This window comes from Cyprinus carpio, chromosome B8 (genome assembly GCF_018340385.1).
Source record: "Cyprinus carpio isolate SPL01 chromosome B8, ASM1834038v1, whole genome shotgun sequence".
Lineage (NCBI taxonomy): Eukaryota > Metazoa > Chordata > Actinopteri > Cypriniformes > Cyprinidae > Cyprinus > Cyprinus carpio.
Window position 1 is genome coordinate 11,831,535 of NC_056604.1, and position 16,797 is coordinate 11,848,331.

The window sequence follows — 16,797 nt, forward strand, 5'->3', positions numbered from 1 at the left end:
TTTAACTCGTTGTTTGCGCAATCATTATATTAGCCATATTAGTGTGTTTGCTGCAACCCCCCATCAAATGGATGTGAAAATTATAATAAGTATGTACAGAAATGGAAATATGATGAATATGTTAAAAGCACTGTTGATAGCTTTTAGTTACTATTAAATGTTTTAACTTTGTTTTAGGGCAAACTGTTTCATGTATAGTTGGAAATGGTCTCTTGCACTGGCACTCATGTCAATGTATGCTCTACATCTGTTTTCTACAATGTCAATGTTTAATATCTGAAAAAGTGACAAAATGCACAAGGCAATAGTGAGGATCTGTAATATTGTTTATTAAAGTGTTATAAATAATATAAAATATATTTAATAATTAGTTAGTGTACAAACAGGAAGTAAAACATCTGCATTTGGTATTATTAAAACTCACAGATGGATTATTCTGACAATGCGTATTACAGTAGCAGAGTAACACTTCACTAAATAAAAAAAATAATTGTGTTAGGAAAGGGGCAATATTCACAAATAAAAAATATTATGGAAAAATAATATATTAATTCATAATGTGTTAAATTAAATAAAATCATGGGGAAACTAAGAATCGTGTACCAGACACAAATATATACTAAATGATGTCATTTCCATGAGGGCATTCATTTGCAAAAGGTGGGCCACACTCTCCTGACATCAATAAAATCACAATTATATTATACATTCATCATAAACATCTGGCATGATGCCTTACAAGGAAGTCTTAGACTTGATATTTAATCACAAATGTAGGTGTATATGGAATCGAGGCGTACACTGGCTCAGCTCCAACTTGGTCAAAAAGTCTCGGTGAGAATAAACATAATCAGACTACATTGGTGAGTCCATTGGCTCAATAAATAAAAATAAAGACATGTACAATGAGAGTTCACTTATTCTCTGTGTCATCTCCTCCAGGTTTCTTCTGCCTGGTTACACCTGACTCACAATCTCGGAGTCTTCTTCTTCGTACCACTGCAGCGGCCTTCCATCCGAAGCCCTTTGCAGAATCACCTTCTGAGAAACCTGGATAGAAACAAGTATGTTCATCAATTACCAAGAACAGATTTCATTTACGAAACTGGCACTGATAAATGCACATATTGTCCACATCTTTACCTGTTTATGAGAAGGAATCTGGTGGTAGGGCGGCGGCTCTGGGCGCTTGATTCGAATCGATCCTTGCCGTTCAAGTGAGTGGGGTTTGGATATGACTATATTGTTTTTCTGGTGCCAGGTTTTAAGCTCCCCTGATACCACATCTCGAGGAAGCACACGGCTGGGGTGGTTGGGATATTCTCTTAGTGACATCGTGCGGACCACCTTTGTGTATGGCGGGGGAGGCTTGAGCATTCGTTTGGGTGAGGTAACCTCGACTTGTTGGGGTTTATTAGTATGTACAGGATCAGATTGTGAATTCTCTCTGAGTTGTAGCCTCGGCATGTCTGCCTGAAGTAGTGTCCCATTGCTAATCTTCAGTCGACTGGGGCCGGGCACGAGGTGAGGTGGGTTTTTGTTGTTGTTTTTGAGTGTACTGTGGGTGTTGAGCTGGCTTAGTCCTTTATTTGGAGTGGTGCGATGGTAGCCGTATGGAGGCGGACAGGGTTTAGGTGCCTCGGTGGTCGTCTCTCGGCTGGAGGAACTGCTGTATGAGGAAATGGAAAGCTCGGAGCTGCTGTCTTCAGAGCTGCACTGATATAAACGTTGAACTGAGTAGGCTAATGTGAAATCGGTCACTCGTCGCCGTGGCAACTTGGTCCGGCCCCGTCCCATGTCTGAGCTGGCCTTGGTCAATTCTGGTTTGCTTCTGGGAAGCCTAATTGAGAGCAGAGGATAACAGATTACTAAGGTAAGACATTGCTGTACAAATACAAATGTTGCTAATTAATAAACTAAAACACAATTAAAAATATTGCTAACATTTATTTTTTTAAGGTGTCCTTGGTACATTTTACATGTACTTACTATTATAATAACAATAAATTATGCATAATTACATGCAAGTAAACCAAACTCTAATCCTAACCCAACCCATATAGTAAGTACATGTAATTAATTAATATTACTCAGTACTTAAATGTATGATTACATTGTAAAAAGGACACCTTAAAGTGTAACGAAAATATTTTAATGCATCTGCTTAACTTATATTTTTGGTATGTATTCACTCTCACAAGTTTTAAAAACTGTCTTTATATCAATTTGAGCCATGTATTTAAAAAACAGTATTCAGGCAATCCTAAAGTACCAATACAGTATATTAATTACCTGAAGGACTGAGAGAACTGTCGGCGCAGTGGCAGCTCTGGGGTGGAGGGGGCGCTGTTTGGCTGATTGTTTCGCACCGGCAGACTCTTAAACACAAACTGGGGTGCTGGAGGAAGTTCTGCCATTCTTGTGTCTGTTGCTGAGCCTGTTGGACTGCTGCTAACACAGAAGCACAACTTCTTTTAATATTGATAATAATGTTTCTGCACCAAATCGGCATACTGGAATGATTTCTGATGGATCACTTAAGACTGGAGTAATGGCTGCTGGAAATTCAGCTTTGCCATCACATGAATAAATTACATTTTGAATATTTAAAATAGAAAACAGACCTTTTAAATTGTTATAATATTTCACAATATTACTGTTTTTACTGTAAGTTAAATAAATGCACCCTTGATGAGCACAAGACTCTTCCTCCAAAAATACAGAGAAGGTAACACTTTACTTAAAGCATTTATGTATAATGCATAATAAAAGTAGTTTTAATGCATTAATTATGCCTTGTAATGCAGTTCATAATCTCAAGAATAATTGTAACCACAGTTAATACATTATAATGCTTATCAATTCATTGTTACAGTATGCATTTTAAATTTGGTTATAATTATTTATGACTAGATATAATGTATTACAACGCACGTTATCAATAATTATAATGCATTATACACTTAAATAACCTTTTATAATGCATTATATGTACAGGCTTTAAGTAAAGTCTTATCAACCCCAAACATTTGAACAGTAAGGTGTATGTTAACCAAATGCTCTATCAAGTATCTTTAAAACAGCTCTGACAACACGAGGTTAAGTAAAGGTATGCTTATATTGCGATTAAATATCTACCATGGGACTCAAAGCTAGAATATCCCACTTTACCTTGAGCGGCTGCTGCAGACAGAGTGAGAAGGTTTTTGTTTCTGGTAGGGCTGGTCCAAGCTGGACTCCTTCCATGGAGAGTTCTGGATGGGTGAGGCATCATAGTCCAGACTGGAACTGGAGCTTGATTGCTTTGGGCCGTTATTGGGCAAGAGAGTCAGACACTGGAAACCGCTGTCTGAGGAAGACCCCAGAACGGCTGGAGAAAAGGGAGCAGAGTCTGAGTCTGTAGATAAAAGACAATTTTTCTACATTAGCAAACTCCTAGAGACTCCTAGACATAAAAATTTCCACATACAGTGGAGTGTGAAAGTTTGAGTTTGAGGAATTAAAGGGTTGCTTGCTTACCATCATCTAAGGCAACAGCATCAGACAGCGAGCTGTCATCAGACATACAAAGATCTGGAATGGACCAACAAATATTTGTTAATTCAAATCATCAAATCTTTTTAGTAATTCAGTCAATCACTTGTATAATGCGTAAAATTTAGTTTATATGAGAATCGACCGGCTGACCTCTCTGTCTGGAAGAATAGCAGGTCTGTGGAGAAACACAGCCGTGGTTGATGCGGTGTTTCAGTATCACATCCTGCAGCTCCTTCAGCTTCTTCTCTTCACGTTTACACTGCTGCAGTCGGCTTTTCCTCACCGGTTTGCTGATGTGCTCCTCGAGGGAGAGCTTTCGGGCTGCCTCATAAATCTGCCGTTGCAGGGCGAGATCAGCCTCGAGCGCGTGCAGCTCAGACTCCTGGAGACAAACATTTTAGGGGGTAACCACATGCTGAAAAGTGGATTAAACGCACCTCGTAAAAATCTTTTTCCATATAAGTGGAACCATTTCACCACCATGAATAACATTTAAACCTAGCCAGGTAAGCTCAAATAACAGTCAGTTGCATTAAAGCTATTAAAGTAATCTCTGTGTAGAAACTGTGGTCTATACCTCGCCATCTTGTGAAATAAAACCCTCATCCAGTTTGAAAGCGGCTCCGATGCGTCGCCGGACCTGAGGAGGCTTCTCGTCAGGCAGGAGAGGGTAATCGGAGGGTAGCTTTCCAGTCAGCTCCTGTTAAAACAAAGGGCATTTTAATCTCAAAGAAAACAAACTTTATGTTTGTTAGTCAATACAAATCAAACAGAAAAAAATCTTTAAGCGAGCAGATGCTTGTCTTTATATTGTCGAAACGTCTTCAAAAAGGTTTCTATGGTGTAATGATTGGGCCCTTAAATCTTCTCCCTGCTTGGCCAATAATGAATGACAGACGTGTGGGCTAACATGCAAAGAAGCATCTGTTTCTTGGACATTGCTTAATGCCTCTATTGAAGGGCTGTATTGAGAACAAGAAAAAGCCCAGCTTAATCAGAGCAATCTGATTTACGCTTATGGGCCAGCTGACTTTCCTACTTCCTTATTCTTTTAAAACTACGACACAATGTGTGCGCAAAGGAATTTGTCCTTGTATGTAATATAAACAACTTTTCAAAAGTTTGGGATTAGTAAGATTTTATCATGGTTTTCAAGCAAGAAAAACATATTGATAAAAATAAAAAATGTTTCTCGAGCAGTAAATCAGTATATTAGAATGATTTCTAAAGGATCATGTGACACTGAAGACTGGAGTGATGATGCTGAAAATTCAGCTTTGCATCAGAGGAATACATAACAAAATATATTAAAATAGAAAAAGTTATTTTAAATTGAAACAATATTTCATAATATTACAGTTTATTGTCATTTAAAAAAAAAAAAATTCTACCAACCCCAAACTTTTAAATGGTAGTGTTTAGCCTAATTACAAGTCATTATGCTTCATTAGTTAATTAGGCCAGGCTTAAACTGCTCTAAACCAAGAAACCTCTTTTATGGTCCCAAAGTATTGGCAGACCCTGGTTAATTTTGTCTTTTAAAATGGAAATCAAGCGTTTTAATGTTGTGATCTTTAAGCTGTCTCTTTGGGGATCATGGCTCCTTTTTTTGGTTCATGGCTTAAAAATCTGAAAGACCTTAAATCTTAAAACATTTAAGACGTTTATGAAATTTCTATGGAGAAAATGAATGGGAACTATCATATTGGCTGCCAGTTTTTCCAAGCCGATTTTTGGTCACAATTCAAGAGTTTTCCCACAGACCCTCAAGCTATTGGTGATGGTTTGATATAGTTGTAAATATAAGCCCCATGCTTAAAAAATATACATATATATGAATATGATACATGATGTCTATGAATTTAGCAGAGATGGCAATAGTGATGCCACATTTTTTTGTCACTCACAGCCTCTCTAATGCAGAGTTTCTTTAGCTCCAGGACACAAAGCTCCAGTCTGTCCTCAAGGGCCTGCTGCTTCAGCCTCATGGCACGTGTGTGAGTGCTCAGGTCCTTCACCGGAGACGTGGGACTGTCTGGGCCTGGATAATCACAACAGATTTCATTACACAAGAGCACACACATACAGGGGGCTAGCAGTTGGCCTGCCCTGACACAATGAACTCTAGCACTCATGTAAGAAACTAGATTTTGAGTATCAGACTTTCCACCAATTCGTGTGTTCTTAATATTATCTATTATAAACATACACAAAAGAATAAATTTAGATAAAATAAAGCTAGACATTTTTAACTAATGTTTACTAAATGGTATAATAATAAAAATGTGTTTTTTGGGGGGGACTATAGCACCAAATTTTTGTTACTGATATGCATTCTCCTCCCTCCTAAATATAATTTATCATTAAAAAAACAAAACAAGCACTCACCAGAGTTCAAAATGATCCCGCTATCAGAGTCACTGATCTCCTCCTTACAATCCATGTTTATTTTTGTTACTCTGCAGTTTTCAACAATATCCGAGTTCAGTCTGCAGATGTGACCTGTTGAAGGGGAAGAGAAAAGACTGAAATCCGTAGTTTTATTTCAAGCGCTCTCCATTTACTACTGCTCTCCAATCCAGAAACCACTAAGTAAATTTGCCTTCCAAATAGTGGCTTGTGGCCGTGCGATTATGTAAAACCGAACCTCCTGAGGAGAACCTTTCACAGGCACCTCAGCGTCTCCTCCACATCTGACAAAGCAACCGGTCTTTTGCCTCATCCACCCCATTTCAGTCTGCTCACACACGCATCCCCCACCCCCCCAATGTTTGAATGTCTCAAAACACAATAGAGTTGACCGCACACATGTGGGGGTCTTATCCTTCCCATACAGCACCATAGCAACCTGGATCACTATGACCAAGCAGGCGTGTGTGAATTGTGATGAAGTGTGTTTGGGGGAAAACTAGAAGTCAACAGATGGCAGAAGGGACTCTCCCACTCCCAAAGACTGCACCTGTTCTCTCCAAGACCCCCTCTCTTTCTTTTAGTGCCCACTCGCCACAGCTTTGAAGTGGAACAATGTGTCCATGCTGATTCAGCCTCAGGCGGGACGAGCTGATAGCTTAGATAACCATGTCAGGGGTTCTCTTATTACCATGAAGAAAACTTACAGGCAAAGTTTTTCTAAAGGATTGTTAGAAATAACGTTTAGGGATCTCTGACTGTGACGCCTCAGATTTCACAGGCAGTAAGATGAGGAGATACTGCTGTGACATTTTCATAAAGTCTTGTTCTGTTATTGTAAATGAACATGTTAATGCATTGGGCAGAGTCTGAATGACAAATCAGATCCTCATACAGATGTAAAAGGAATTAATCAAGCAGGAAACTTATTATTGATCTGTTTAAAGGAGACGTTTACCCAAAAGTGAGAGTGAATATATCATGGCAAAATTGAAATGAAAGTCAATGGGGTTCAAAACAACACTGGACCCTACTGACTTTAATTATATGGAAAACAAGTTATAATGAGACATTTTTTTCAAATGTTTGTGTTCCACAGAGGAAAGTGGAACAACATGAGGATGTTTAAATTATGACTGAATTGTCATCATCTTTTTGAGTTTCAGGATTACAAATATGCTTTCATATCCAGTAACAAGATTTGAGGAAGAGATTAGCTCAATTTATGACATTTGCAACACTACTTTTTTTGAAGTCCTACAAAAAAAGTAAGAGGTTTCATTTCCTGAGAAAGGAAAGGCAAGTTACATCAACCATTATCAAACCTAGGCCTCATGTATAAAGACACACATTATATTATCCTAAATGTGAACGTGCAACAGTTTTTTTGAAATGTTCCTATGACTGATTTATAAAACATTCATAAAAATTGCACAAAATACATTTCCTAAATGTATGCGTCTTACATATACACATTAATTTATTTATTTATTATTAATTCCAGGAAATCAGTAATCTAATTAATGAATTAAATTAAATCATGTAAAACCCACAACACACTTTGTGTGTTACTAATGTGGACATATAATAATAATAATAAAAATTATAATATTTATGCATATTGTGATTGTCTATTTATTTACCTTTACATTTTCATAAGCAGTGTTGGACTATTTGAATTACTGGTATATATGGAACAAAACGTTTGTATGGATGTTATGGAACAGCTTTGACATATTGGATGAAATCCATGGAATTTAGGATCAAATCCAGCCATATGTGTGTTTTAGAAATAGGCCCCATGGCTCCTTGTTATATCTAATACGCGCTGGTGTCAAGCACGCAAAAATCTAGGACAGACGGTGTATTTATATAAATGCTATTTTGGGGGGAAATCTAGTTGCTCACCCACATCACTAGGGACAACATCCCTACTAATGAGTTGGCATGGATCCTTATCATCCCTCTTCCTGAGTTCCGAGGGAAAAAAAAATTGACAGGATGTGATTGTGGAGCTTCTAAAGGCTCCATCCTCGTTCAGTTCTGTAACTCGTGTGGATGGAAGCAGCTCGGCACAATAGAAAGCAGCCTGCTCCATCAGACACTCCAACGACTGAAAAAATACCAGCAAAGCTCTGTGTCAACAAGCCCGAGTGGCCAGTTTGCTGAGAGGACAGTATCTGCTGATATAACAAAACTTACAGAGGGCAAAAAAAAAGGCTGATGAAACTGCAGCAGGAATTAGGTCACTGTGACAAACTGTGCTTTATTAAACAAAAAGCAACTCCCAATTTTAGTTGACGCCAAAATTATAATTTAGCCAACATTGACTCACCCTCATGTCTGTGAAAACCTGTATGACTTTCTGCCATGGAACACATAAAAAAATATTGAGAACTGTGCTGGCTGCTCTTTTCCTTGCCTTTTTAAAATCAATTATTCAAATAAGTGTCTTGAATTGGTCTTGTTTCTCACACAAAGATATTGTCTGACTTCAGAAGACTAAGCTGTTTTTTAATGCATGGAACTTGTAAAGAGTTAAGACAATGATAGCACTTGTGTATCCACTGCAGTAAGTATTGTATCTAATCATAATGTAATCATGCCATGTCAATAAAGCACATGGGTCAAAGTTTATGATAAATTTATGGTGCTTTTGCATCATTTTTGAAGTCTGAAACCTTCAGTCTCCATGCATTGTAAATGAAGACTGTATATATACACCAAGACAGTTTACTTATATTACTATAAATGGGAGAAACTGCAATGCACAATATAGCCTTCTAAATAAAAGAGCCAAGTGCCACATTGCCAGTTTTTCCTACATTTTTTCCCCCAGAAATTTCAGAATACATTTTAATACCTACATAATTAGTGAATCATGATTTATAAATGAAAACATTCATTCACACACAAATTTGGCCAACATTTGTGGGACAGTTCACGTTTGATTATTCGTGATTTGAAATGTGATTTAAATATGAGCTTGGCAAGCAGTTTTTGAGATATATTTCACCATTCAAGTAGATGTCACTACATGCCTAAAATTTCCCAAATGGCCACTAAGTGACTTTCCTTGAAAGTGACTTTGTTGTAAATGTGAGAAAAAGAGAAGTCAGCACAATCTTCAGAACTTCTCTTTTTTTGTGTTCCACAGAAGAAAGGAAATCATAAGGGGATGGGATGAGTAAATCATGACTCCTTCAAACCCACAAACTGCACTTGCAAGGACCTCCACCCTGAAAACACGTTAGGTCTGTCTTGATTACAAAGCATATTAAGCTCAGAAGAGCAGACAGGACGTAGTCTTTTTGACAGGGATCTCAGCAGCAGAAGAATAACACAACAGATCCACCCATCCTCTCTCGCAGTCAAGCGTAAAGATGAGACATCAGCGAATAAGCCTGTTTTCAATAGTCTACAATTCTCATGTCATCTCCACCAGTTTCCCAAATACCCTTTCCCATGAGTCTGTGGGGCTGTGATCTATTGGAATGCCTACTCGGTCAATTTCATTACCCCTGCGGCCAGGTCTGGAATTCCCAGAGAGGGCCAGAGCTTGGAAAGTCTGACGGGAGACTTGAACACGACCCAGATTGTATGCAGAGCCTGTTATTATAGAGATGCTGAATCGTGTGGATGCAGATGTTATGAGAGCGACAGAATTTAGTGTGTGACTTATTTCCACAGCTGGTGCAAAGCCAAAAAACAGTCGATTGTTAATAAAGCCATGCAAAACATGGCAGAGAGCGAGAAGAGAAGAGAGAGAGAGAGAGAGAGAGAGAGAGAGTTGTGTGAAGAGACTTGAAAGACAGTCTTTGTGATTCCACTTCTATCCTTTCATCATGCCACTCAATGAAAATGAAGCAATTAATCAGAATGCATGACAAAACCCTCTCAAAGATGAAAGCGCCTTTGGTTAGTAAATTAAAGAAAGTTTCTCTGCCAGTGTAAACACGGACTCATTCTCCTTTATGAATGGACATCCACTTTAATCTGTATTCCAGTACAACTTAATTGAGATATACCATGGATTTCTGGAAAAAAAAGATCAACCCTGTAAGCATTTATACAAATAATAATGGCTTTAACTGTAGGCAAAATGTTCCTTTTAATTAACTTTTAACAGACCTAATGTCTAGAATGGCTGCACCAATACCAGTGGGTCTGGTTCAATGGTAAACAACACTCGCAAGCACTAAGAAACATGTCTTTTAAATGCATTGAGCTTGTGAAGATAAATACTATTGTAGTAGGTATTCCATTTAATCAATCATAATGCAGTTATGCCATCAGTATCTAAACCAACTCAGGCCCCATAAATATCATGCAATTCAGATTTCATTTTATTAGTGACAGCCTTTAATAATTTGCATGCTTTGAAAGGGTTGGATGACCTTATAAGCAGCACTAGTTCATGCAATGAAATGGTTAGCATTTATGTCTGTTGTAAATGTAGGTCCCAAAAACATAAATGCACTCAAAACATATTTAAGAACATGAGTACAGAGCTTATCAAAGATTTAGCGCATGCCTTCGAATGAATGATTTCATGGAGCCATTGTGCAAAGCTTTAATAACATAGAATTTCCTCCTATAAAATCCACAAAAAAGATAAAAACAAATGTAATATTTCTTCTAATATAAATATTTATGTTTACCATACCTTTCTTTGCAGCATCCAGCCCAATACACACCCTCCGTTCAGTCCATTCCCGCAGATGCGCGTGTGCCGGTGACTCCACAGTGCAGCTGGATGTGGTGTCTTTTTAGTCAAGCCAGCCAAAAGCCACTGGACTGTACCAACCGTATTTGCGCAGGGGCAGTGACCCATGTAGCTAAAATATTCTCCAGTTTCTATTTATAAAGTAACATACATCTTAACATTAATAAATGCCTACTTTACATTTTAATGAGGACAAATTTTAAACTGTGATTGTTGAGTTTAAACGTACAAAACCGGACGATACCACTGAAACTGCCCCCTATCGCGAATGTTTGTCTGCTTCGTAAGCGTGCGTGATCTTTTGAAGCAGCACACGCTTGTTCTGCGATAGGCGTGTCTAACAGAGCCAGCGGGAGAAACCGAGACAATAAGAGTTAAGAGGACAGCTGGCGAATAGTCCTCTGGACTGTATGAATGGTGTCTGAAATGGCACGCTGCCACAACTTGATTGTTTTCCTGCGTGGCGACATGCCCGATAGCCTACTGTTGCTGAAAGAGTATTTGTCGTAACTCTCGTCAGCTTATAAAGATGTATACATTTTGAGAGCACAACATGGCTCGAGTTTCTTCCTACAAACGTTTCCTTGTCGATTTGCTTCCATTTGCCTCCTGTTGTTACCTTCCTGATACAGGCGGGCTAAGGCAGATGGTCAGGCTTTCTTTCCTCGTGCCTCTCCCTGAATTTAAAGATCAGCTAATTAAACAACGACATTTCCATGTGAAAGGAAGAGTCCGTGGAGATTTCTCTCCGCACTGGCGATGTGCAGAAGTGCCACCTGTAAATGCAAAGGCAGCGACACACCGAATCGATTTGAGAATTGTAGTGTAGGGGAAAGAAAGAAAAAACCGAACGAGGCTGTGATTGGCGAGTAAACTACAAAAGTAATTTTTCTATTTAAAAATAAAAGACCATGCTAGTATATTATGATGCCGAGATGTGGCATTTGGTTGCTAGGAAGTAACTGACTTTCCAAAGTCCCATTTTAAGTATGACAGTTTGACAAAAGTTGTATGTCAAAGAGGATATTAAAGTCATAGTATCATAAATCAAAAGTATTAGGCAATTAATGGTGGAGAAAAAAAAAAAAAAAAAGGGAAATATTATACAAGACATTAATAGCTTTAATTTGACTCAAGTTTACAGAATATTACAGTACATTTAAATAGAGAACTTCTTTACTAAACCGTTATAGCTGTATGCAACTTCCTTTCATAACATTCTTTTATTATATGAAAACAGTAAAAATTACAAGAAGCATTTCTTCTCCATAGGCCCTTTCAGTAGTTTTATTCAGTCAACTGTATGCGACGCAGATTTTCTTTCACTCTGACAAATTCTGGAACATTCTTCTCATCCTCTATGCGCCTCTGTTCCTCCATCTCATACTGTGGGGGAATAAATAAATAAAACTTTTGGCAAAACTCTTGGCCTCCATTTTACTAATGAGGAACATCAAGCGGACAGAGATTGGACAGTACCTCCTGCAGTTTCTGCTGTCTCTTACGGAGCTCTTGTTCCAGGTCAGAAGGAGGTTGGAGGGCAAGTTCCTCCTCTCTGTGCAGGTCAAGCCTCCGCTTCTCCTCCAACAACAGGCCTCTGAGAAACAACTAAAAAAACAGAAAACTCAAAAATAAAAATTAAAAAATAAAATGCAACAGTTTGCATGGATAAATGCAGGTTCGATGTCATTTAAAACTTTCAACTTGGTTTACTTTGCTGGTTACGTTGGTTTACTTCATTTGCATTTCTGATGTTACTCTTCTTTACCTCTTGTGGCTGAGCAGAAGCTCCTTATGGAGATTCTGGCGACTGGGACACTCGCCTGGTGAGCCATTTAGTTTTCTGAGCTGAATGAACTCGTCTCCACTGTCTGTGCTTTGCTGGGACACAGGAGAATGACATGCATAATTCTCTGAAAAGAGACATTTAGACTTGTAGGAACACCAACAAATCTTCAGTTATGATTTAACATTTAAGTACATTGCAAGATGTCTAAAATTATGTCTACATGTTTATGAGACAGATTATATGGCACAATGTCAATTAAACTTGGAGCATAGTCAGTGCCTGTACCTTTTCTGTGATGTCTGAATCCTGGCCGCTGGATAGAAAGTTAACAAAAACAACGTGAGACACATTAAAGTATTAGTACATAATTTTACCCAAATGAATGGGTTACTTCTAGCATGCAATTAAAATGCAGTAATGGCACCAGCATGTCCACCTGCTGATGAAAGCACAGAATCAAATCAGCTCAGTGAACTGAGATGACATGCTCTGCCTCCTAATGCATGTTGGCTTCATTCACTAAAAGATGAAGCAAAGAGGCCCATTTATAGCTCAACACTGAGGCTTTAAGTTAATTTCGAACTCCTGACCTCTGAAACACAGGCTCTAAAATACGATTACAGACAATAGGACAGTGGAAATATTCAAAATTGGATTTCTTAGCAAGCATTAAATATCACTTACAAACTTGAATATACACAGGGGCTTGAAAAATTACTACTACCCCCACCCCTCCCCCTTATTATATAAACAATTATGTCCATCAATAACTACTGACTCCACATTTAAATCTTGTTTGCTACTACCACTAACACCTTATTTATATAAACCTTTAGAGCCATCAATAACCATTTCATGTTTCCTGAACCCACATGAAGAAAATAGTCACAATTTAGTATCCTTGTTCTGGCCACGCTTAAGTGTTGAGTTAAATGCTTTTATTCAAATCTACTTGCATTATACTCTCAGGACATGCATTCCATGTGAACCTGATTTTGGGATTGTTAGCGCTACACGCTACTGTTTGGTCTACAGGAACCTTGACGAGTCCACCTCTTAAAGACACGTTAATCTTCTGGGCATCTTTCCCAGAGCATAGGGTTTATAACCAAGACCGGGTTAATCCAGCTTACTCTGGTCCAACAGTGCCACGCTCAAGGTACCATTTGTGTGTCAGCCACACCAAACACACCCCTGTCCCATCTCCACACTCCTAAACCAACATGACAGCCTACTGACTGAAATACATGACTCATGCAAATTATGATCATGTTGTATAAAGGTTTGTGATGGGGTCAAATAAAAACTACTAGCTAGGAGGGACACCATTAAATGGAAACAAAATTCAGTGTAAAAGCAACACTACATTGTTGAAGCAACACAATGAATAACTCCCGAAACATTTTATTGCATGATTTTTTTTTTATATTTGAAACAGACTTTCATGTTGCACTCAAGGTAAATAAGCTTCATAATAATGCTAAAACCAGCAGCAAAACAAACAAACACCTATTGTTTCTCTTAAAATGAACTATGGAAATGTAACTGAATAATAAAAACGTTTAATTCCCATATCATAATATTTCCCCCATTTAAAAAAAAAAAAAAAAAAAAAATTACTAAAAGAGAGTGACTTTATGAAACACCAGCAATCATTCATTTAGGATTCATCGAATAAACTCTTCATCGAAAAACTTTTTTTTTTTTTAAAGAACACTCACCTCCACGCATACAGTTGATTGCTTTTTTGTCGTGTTCAGGTCCAGCATTGTGCGACTACTGTCGAGACTATGGCCTTCGGTCAGCTTGCTCTTTATGTTCAGTGATGCTTGTTGCAGACATTACGTTCAAGCTCATTACGCCATTCCAGATTAACCTGGACCTATACGAGGCACGTAGGATGCCAGATTAACTAATTACCATTGACATCAGTGCTGATTTTAACTGTCTTCCTAACTTGGAAATATTAACTCTTGATCTCTTTGTTTTTTTCCTCAGCAAGACAAATGTTAATTAAATAAGCAGATGTCCGTTAAGATGTGTTTGTTTTATAAACCAACGGGGTTATTGTTCTATCGAAATAAAATTATGTAGTTTTACTCTCTGTTTATTTCTCTGCATTTAAGTTACATCAACTAATAATCACTAATTTATAAGATTTATAATTCATTTAAATATGTATAGATATTGCGCATCTTATCGTAACCAGCCACAAGAGGGCAGTGTGATTTTTAAGGGTTGTTTAAACGCTTCCCATGATTCCAAAGTGCTATTTATTGACGTCAACCAGGATGTGAAGTCATTGAGTGAATGTGTGTTCGCGTGTGTGTGGCGTGAGTATGATAGTGGCTGTTTGTGTGCTTGAATGTTTGTGTTTTGTGAGAGTGTGTGAGTGAGTGAATGAGATCATTTAAAAATCTACACCGTGATCTTATTTGATCTGGTCCGAGTTGTTGCCCTGCTCGGATACAGAGATGATAATAACCGACTCGGGAGCTTCTGTAGCGATGATCGCGAGGCTTTTAACAAAACTCCGGGCATTCACAGTTGAAACTGTGGTAAGAAATGATGAATCGATCAGATATACTAGAACAGGCAGGGTGCTGGATCTTGGTCCAGTATGCTCTGCTTGTTCACTGAGTATAACAGCGATTCTGATCTCACCATTACTTCTAACAGTGAGCGAGTCGTTGAAGTGAGTGAGCATCACAAATCTACTGGTTTCATTTAAAAAAGAGACCACACCGGCATATCTACGGTTCTTTTATTCTATTTTTTTTCAAGCCCTTATAAGTGGTATTGCTGATACCCATTGTTTAACAACCGACTGGTGGGATTAGGGTAACCCATTTTAACTTGTATATCATGTGTACTGTGTTACGTAGAGTAAAAGCCGCCATCATGCTTACGAGAGTAACCTCGGTTTGTAGAGGCGGTGTGATGAGACTCTGTTAATAAACAAACAAACAAAAAAAAACCTTGGTTAAATTCTGTATCATTTTTTAAAGAACCTCTTATGGGCTGAGTATAAAATCTCACCTATGGACCCTTTAATACTGTATATAGAAGCCTTCTGTGTGTCGACCCACACTCTCATTTCGGTGTTTTCAGTCTCACACATTGATTCTTCTAATTCTTTGTTTTTCAGTGTCCTGTGTGGAGTAAAAAATCATCAAAATGGCTGTGAGTTTTAGCCTTACTGAGCTTTCAAATTAAACACTGCTGTTTGTGTGTCTTTTTTATTTTATTGAAGTACAAATAAATGAAATTCTAAAAAAAAATGAAGTTTTAATCAATGTATATATATATATATATATATATATATATATATATATATATATATATAATTTTATATTTTATATATATATATATATATATATATATATATATATATATATATATATATATATTTTTTTTATACACACACACACACACACATATATATATAGAGAGAGAAAGTTTATTTTGCAAAAACAGATAACATAAAAATGTTCAAGAATCATGTTTTTGTTTATCCTGCATTCCAATTAATATAAATCAAACTGCAGTTGGGTTGTTTTGAATAACTAACTAAAAAAAAAATACAGCTAACTAACACAACAAAACAACACAATATAAATTATTTAGAAGCCTTACCCATTATTCAGTGCAACAGTTTCCTTCTGCGTCACGATTTGTTTTTTGTTTTGAAATAATCCCAGATGATGATCGTATGTGGACTTTAGATGAATGTCCAGACTGTCCTTGGGTGCTTGTGAGAACATTTTAGCAGTTAGTACATTTCAAAAACACAAAGCTTTGAATCAGAACATGTTTGGATTTACTTTATGTTGCCTATGTTAATTTTTAAGTAGTAGTGAACAAATTCAAATCTTCCTTCGAGGTGGGCTACATCAACTCACTTTAGTGTCGAAATGAAAGACATTTCGGCGAGAGCTGGCCTGTGTTGTCCTGTTATGGAGTCTCCTCCAGGGTTCGTCGTTTTGTGCGAGGTGTGTTGGCTTGTCATATGGCAGTTTCTGATTAAGCAATGTTGAAAATAAGAAATATGTAAACACAAATGTAGGCTATAATCAAAAAGCATACAAACTATATGTGTAAATAGAAAAGAGTGGGCCATTATAAAGTTTGAATTACCTGCATTTCCTTACTCCCTGTAAATGTATAATCGTTCTCATATCGCGGGAATGGAAAAGGTTCTCGTTCTTGTGGCATATTTTCACAATATATCCAAATGAGTCTGGTGGAATGTAACAGATCGATGGTTTGAGATCTTGCGACTTTTTTTGTTGTCTCTCCTACCGTTGCCTAGAGACCAATTAGTGAGCACCACACA

The 16,797-nt window shown here is 37.6% G+C and overlaps 2 protein-coding genes, 1 non-coding gene and 1 pseudogene across 5 annotated transcripts; 1 reads left to right on the forward strand and 3 right to left on the reverse strand.

Annotated features, from left to right (window-relative positions):
- Nucleotides 1-308: 308 nt before the first annotated feature.
- LOC109067192 (innate immunity activator protein-like) lies at nt 309-10,946 on the reverse strand. Of its 3 annotated transcripts, none has more exons than XM_042729705.1 (10): nt 10,613-10,946; nt 5,926-6,039; nt 5,445-5,578; nt 4,115-4,237; nt 3,688-3,919; nt 3,520-3,573; nt 3,172-3,370; nt 2,293-2,451; nt 1,144-1,840; nt 309-1,050 (listed from the first exon to the last, which is right to left on the reverse strand). In XM_042729705.1, exons 2-10 carry the CDS (start codon nt 5,978-5,980, stop codon nt 958-960), a joined length of 1,746 nt encoding a protein of 581 aa, XP_042585639.1. In that variant the 5' UTR covers nt 5,981-6,039; nt 10,613-10,946; the 3' UTR covers nt 309-957. The 3 variants fall into 3 exon arrangements, with proteins under 3 accessions (XP_042585639.1, XP_042585637.1, XP_042585638.1); XM_042729703.1 differs by having other exon boundaries at nt 3,172-3,397; nt 10,613-10,942; XM_042729704.1 differs by having other exon boundaries at nt 2,293-2,448; nt 3,172-3,397; nt 10,613-10,932.
- An 825-nt stretch (nt 10,947-11,771) lies between these two features.
- On the reverse strand, nt 11,772-14,333 carry LOC109092452 (annotated as a pseudogene).
- Nucleotides 14,334-14,732: 399 nt separating this feature from the next.
- LOC122138343 lies at nt 14,733-15,124 on the forward strand. The gene has a single exon (XR_006155493.1).
- Nucleotides 15,125-15,208: 84 nt separating this feature from the next.
- On the reverse strand, nt 15,209-16,790 carry cb8h1orf194 (chromosome B8 C1orf194 homolog). The gene is made up of 5 exons (XM_042729706.1): nt 16,599-16,790; nt 16,364-16,480; nt 16,098-16,213; nt 15,501-15,613; nt 15,209-15,409 (listed from the first exon to the last, which is right to left on the reverse strand). The coding sequence occupies exons 1-5, from the start codon at nt 16,674-16,676 to the stop codon at nt 15,339-15,341; spliced, it is 495 nt and encodes a 164-aa protein (XP_042585640.1). The 5' UTR covers nt 16,677-16,790; the 3' UTR covers nt 15,209-15,338.
- Nucleotides 16,791-16,797: the final 7 nt, after the last annotated feature.

Bases quoted from the DNA above. Each gene is read 5' to 3' on its own strand.
- LOC109067192 (XM_042729703.1), bottom strand. From the start codon at position 5,980: ATGGATTGTAAGGAGGAGATCAGTGACTCTGATAGCGGGATCATTTTG. The intron at 4,238-5,444 runs GTGAGTGACAAA...TTGTTTTAACAG, and splicing joins AACTCTGCATTAGAGAGGCT to GAGCTGACTGGAAAGCTACC. The intron at 3,920-4,114 runs GTATAGACCACA...GTTTGTCTCCAG, and splicing joins TTATTTCACAAGATGGCGAG to GAGTCTGAGCTGCACGCGCT.
- cb8h1orf194 (XM_042729706.1), bottom strand. From the start codon at position 16,676: ATGCCACAAGAACGAGAACCTTTTCCATTCCCGCGATATGAGAACGAT. The intron at 16,481-16,598 runs GTAATTCAAACT...TTGCTTAATCAG, and splicing joins CAGGGAGTAAGGAAATGCAG to AAACTGCCATATGACAAGCC. The intron at 15,614-16,097 runs GTAAGGCTTCTA...TACTCCACACAG, and splicing joins ACTGTTGCACTGAATAATGG to GACACTGAAAAACAAAGAAT.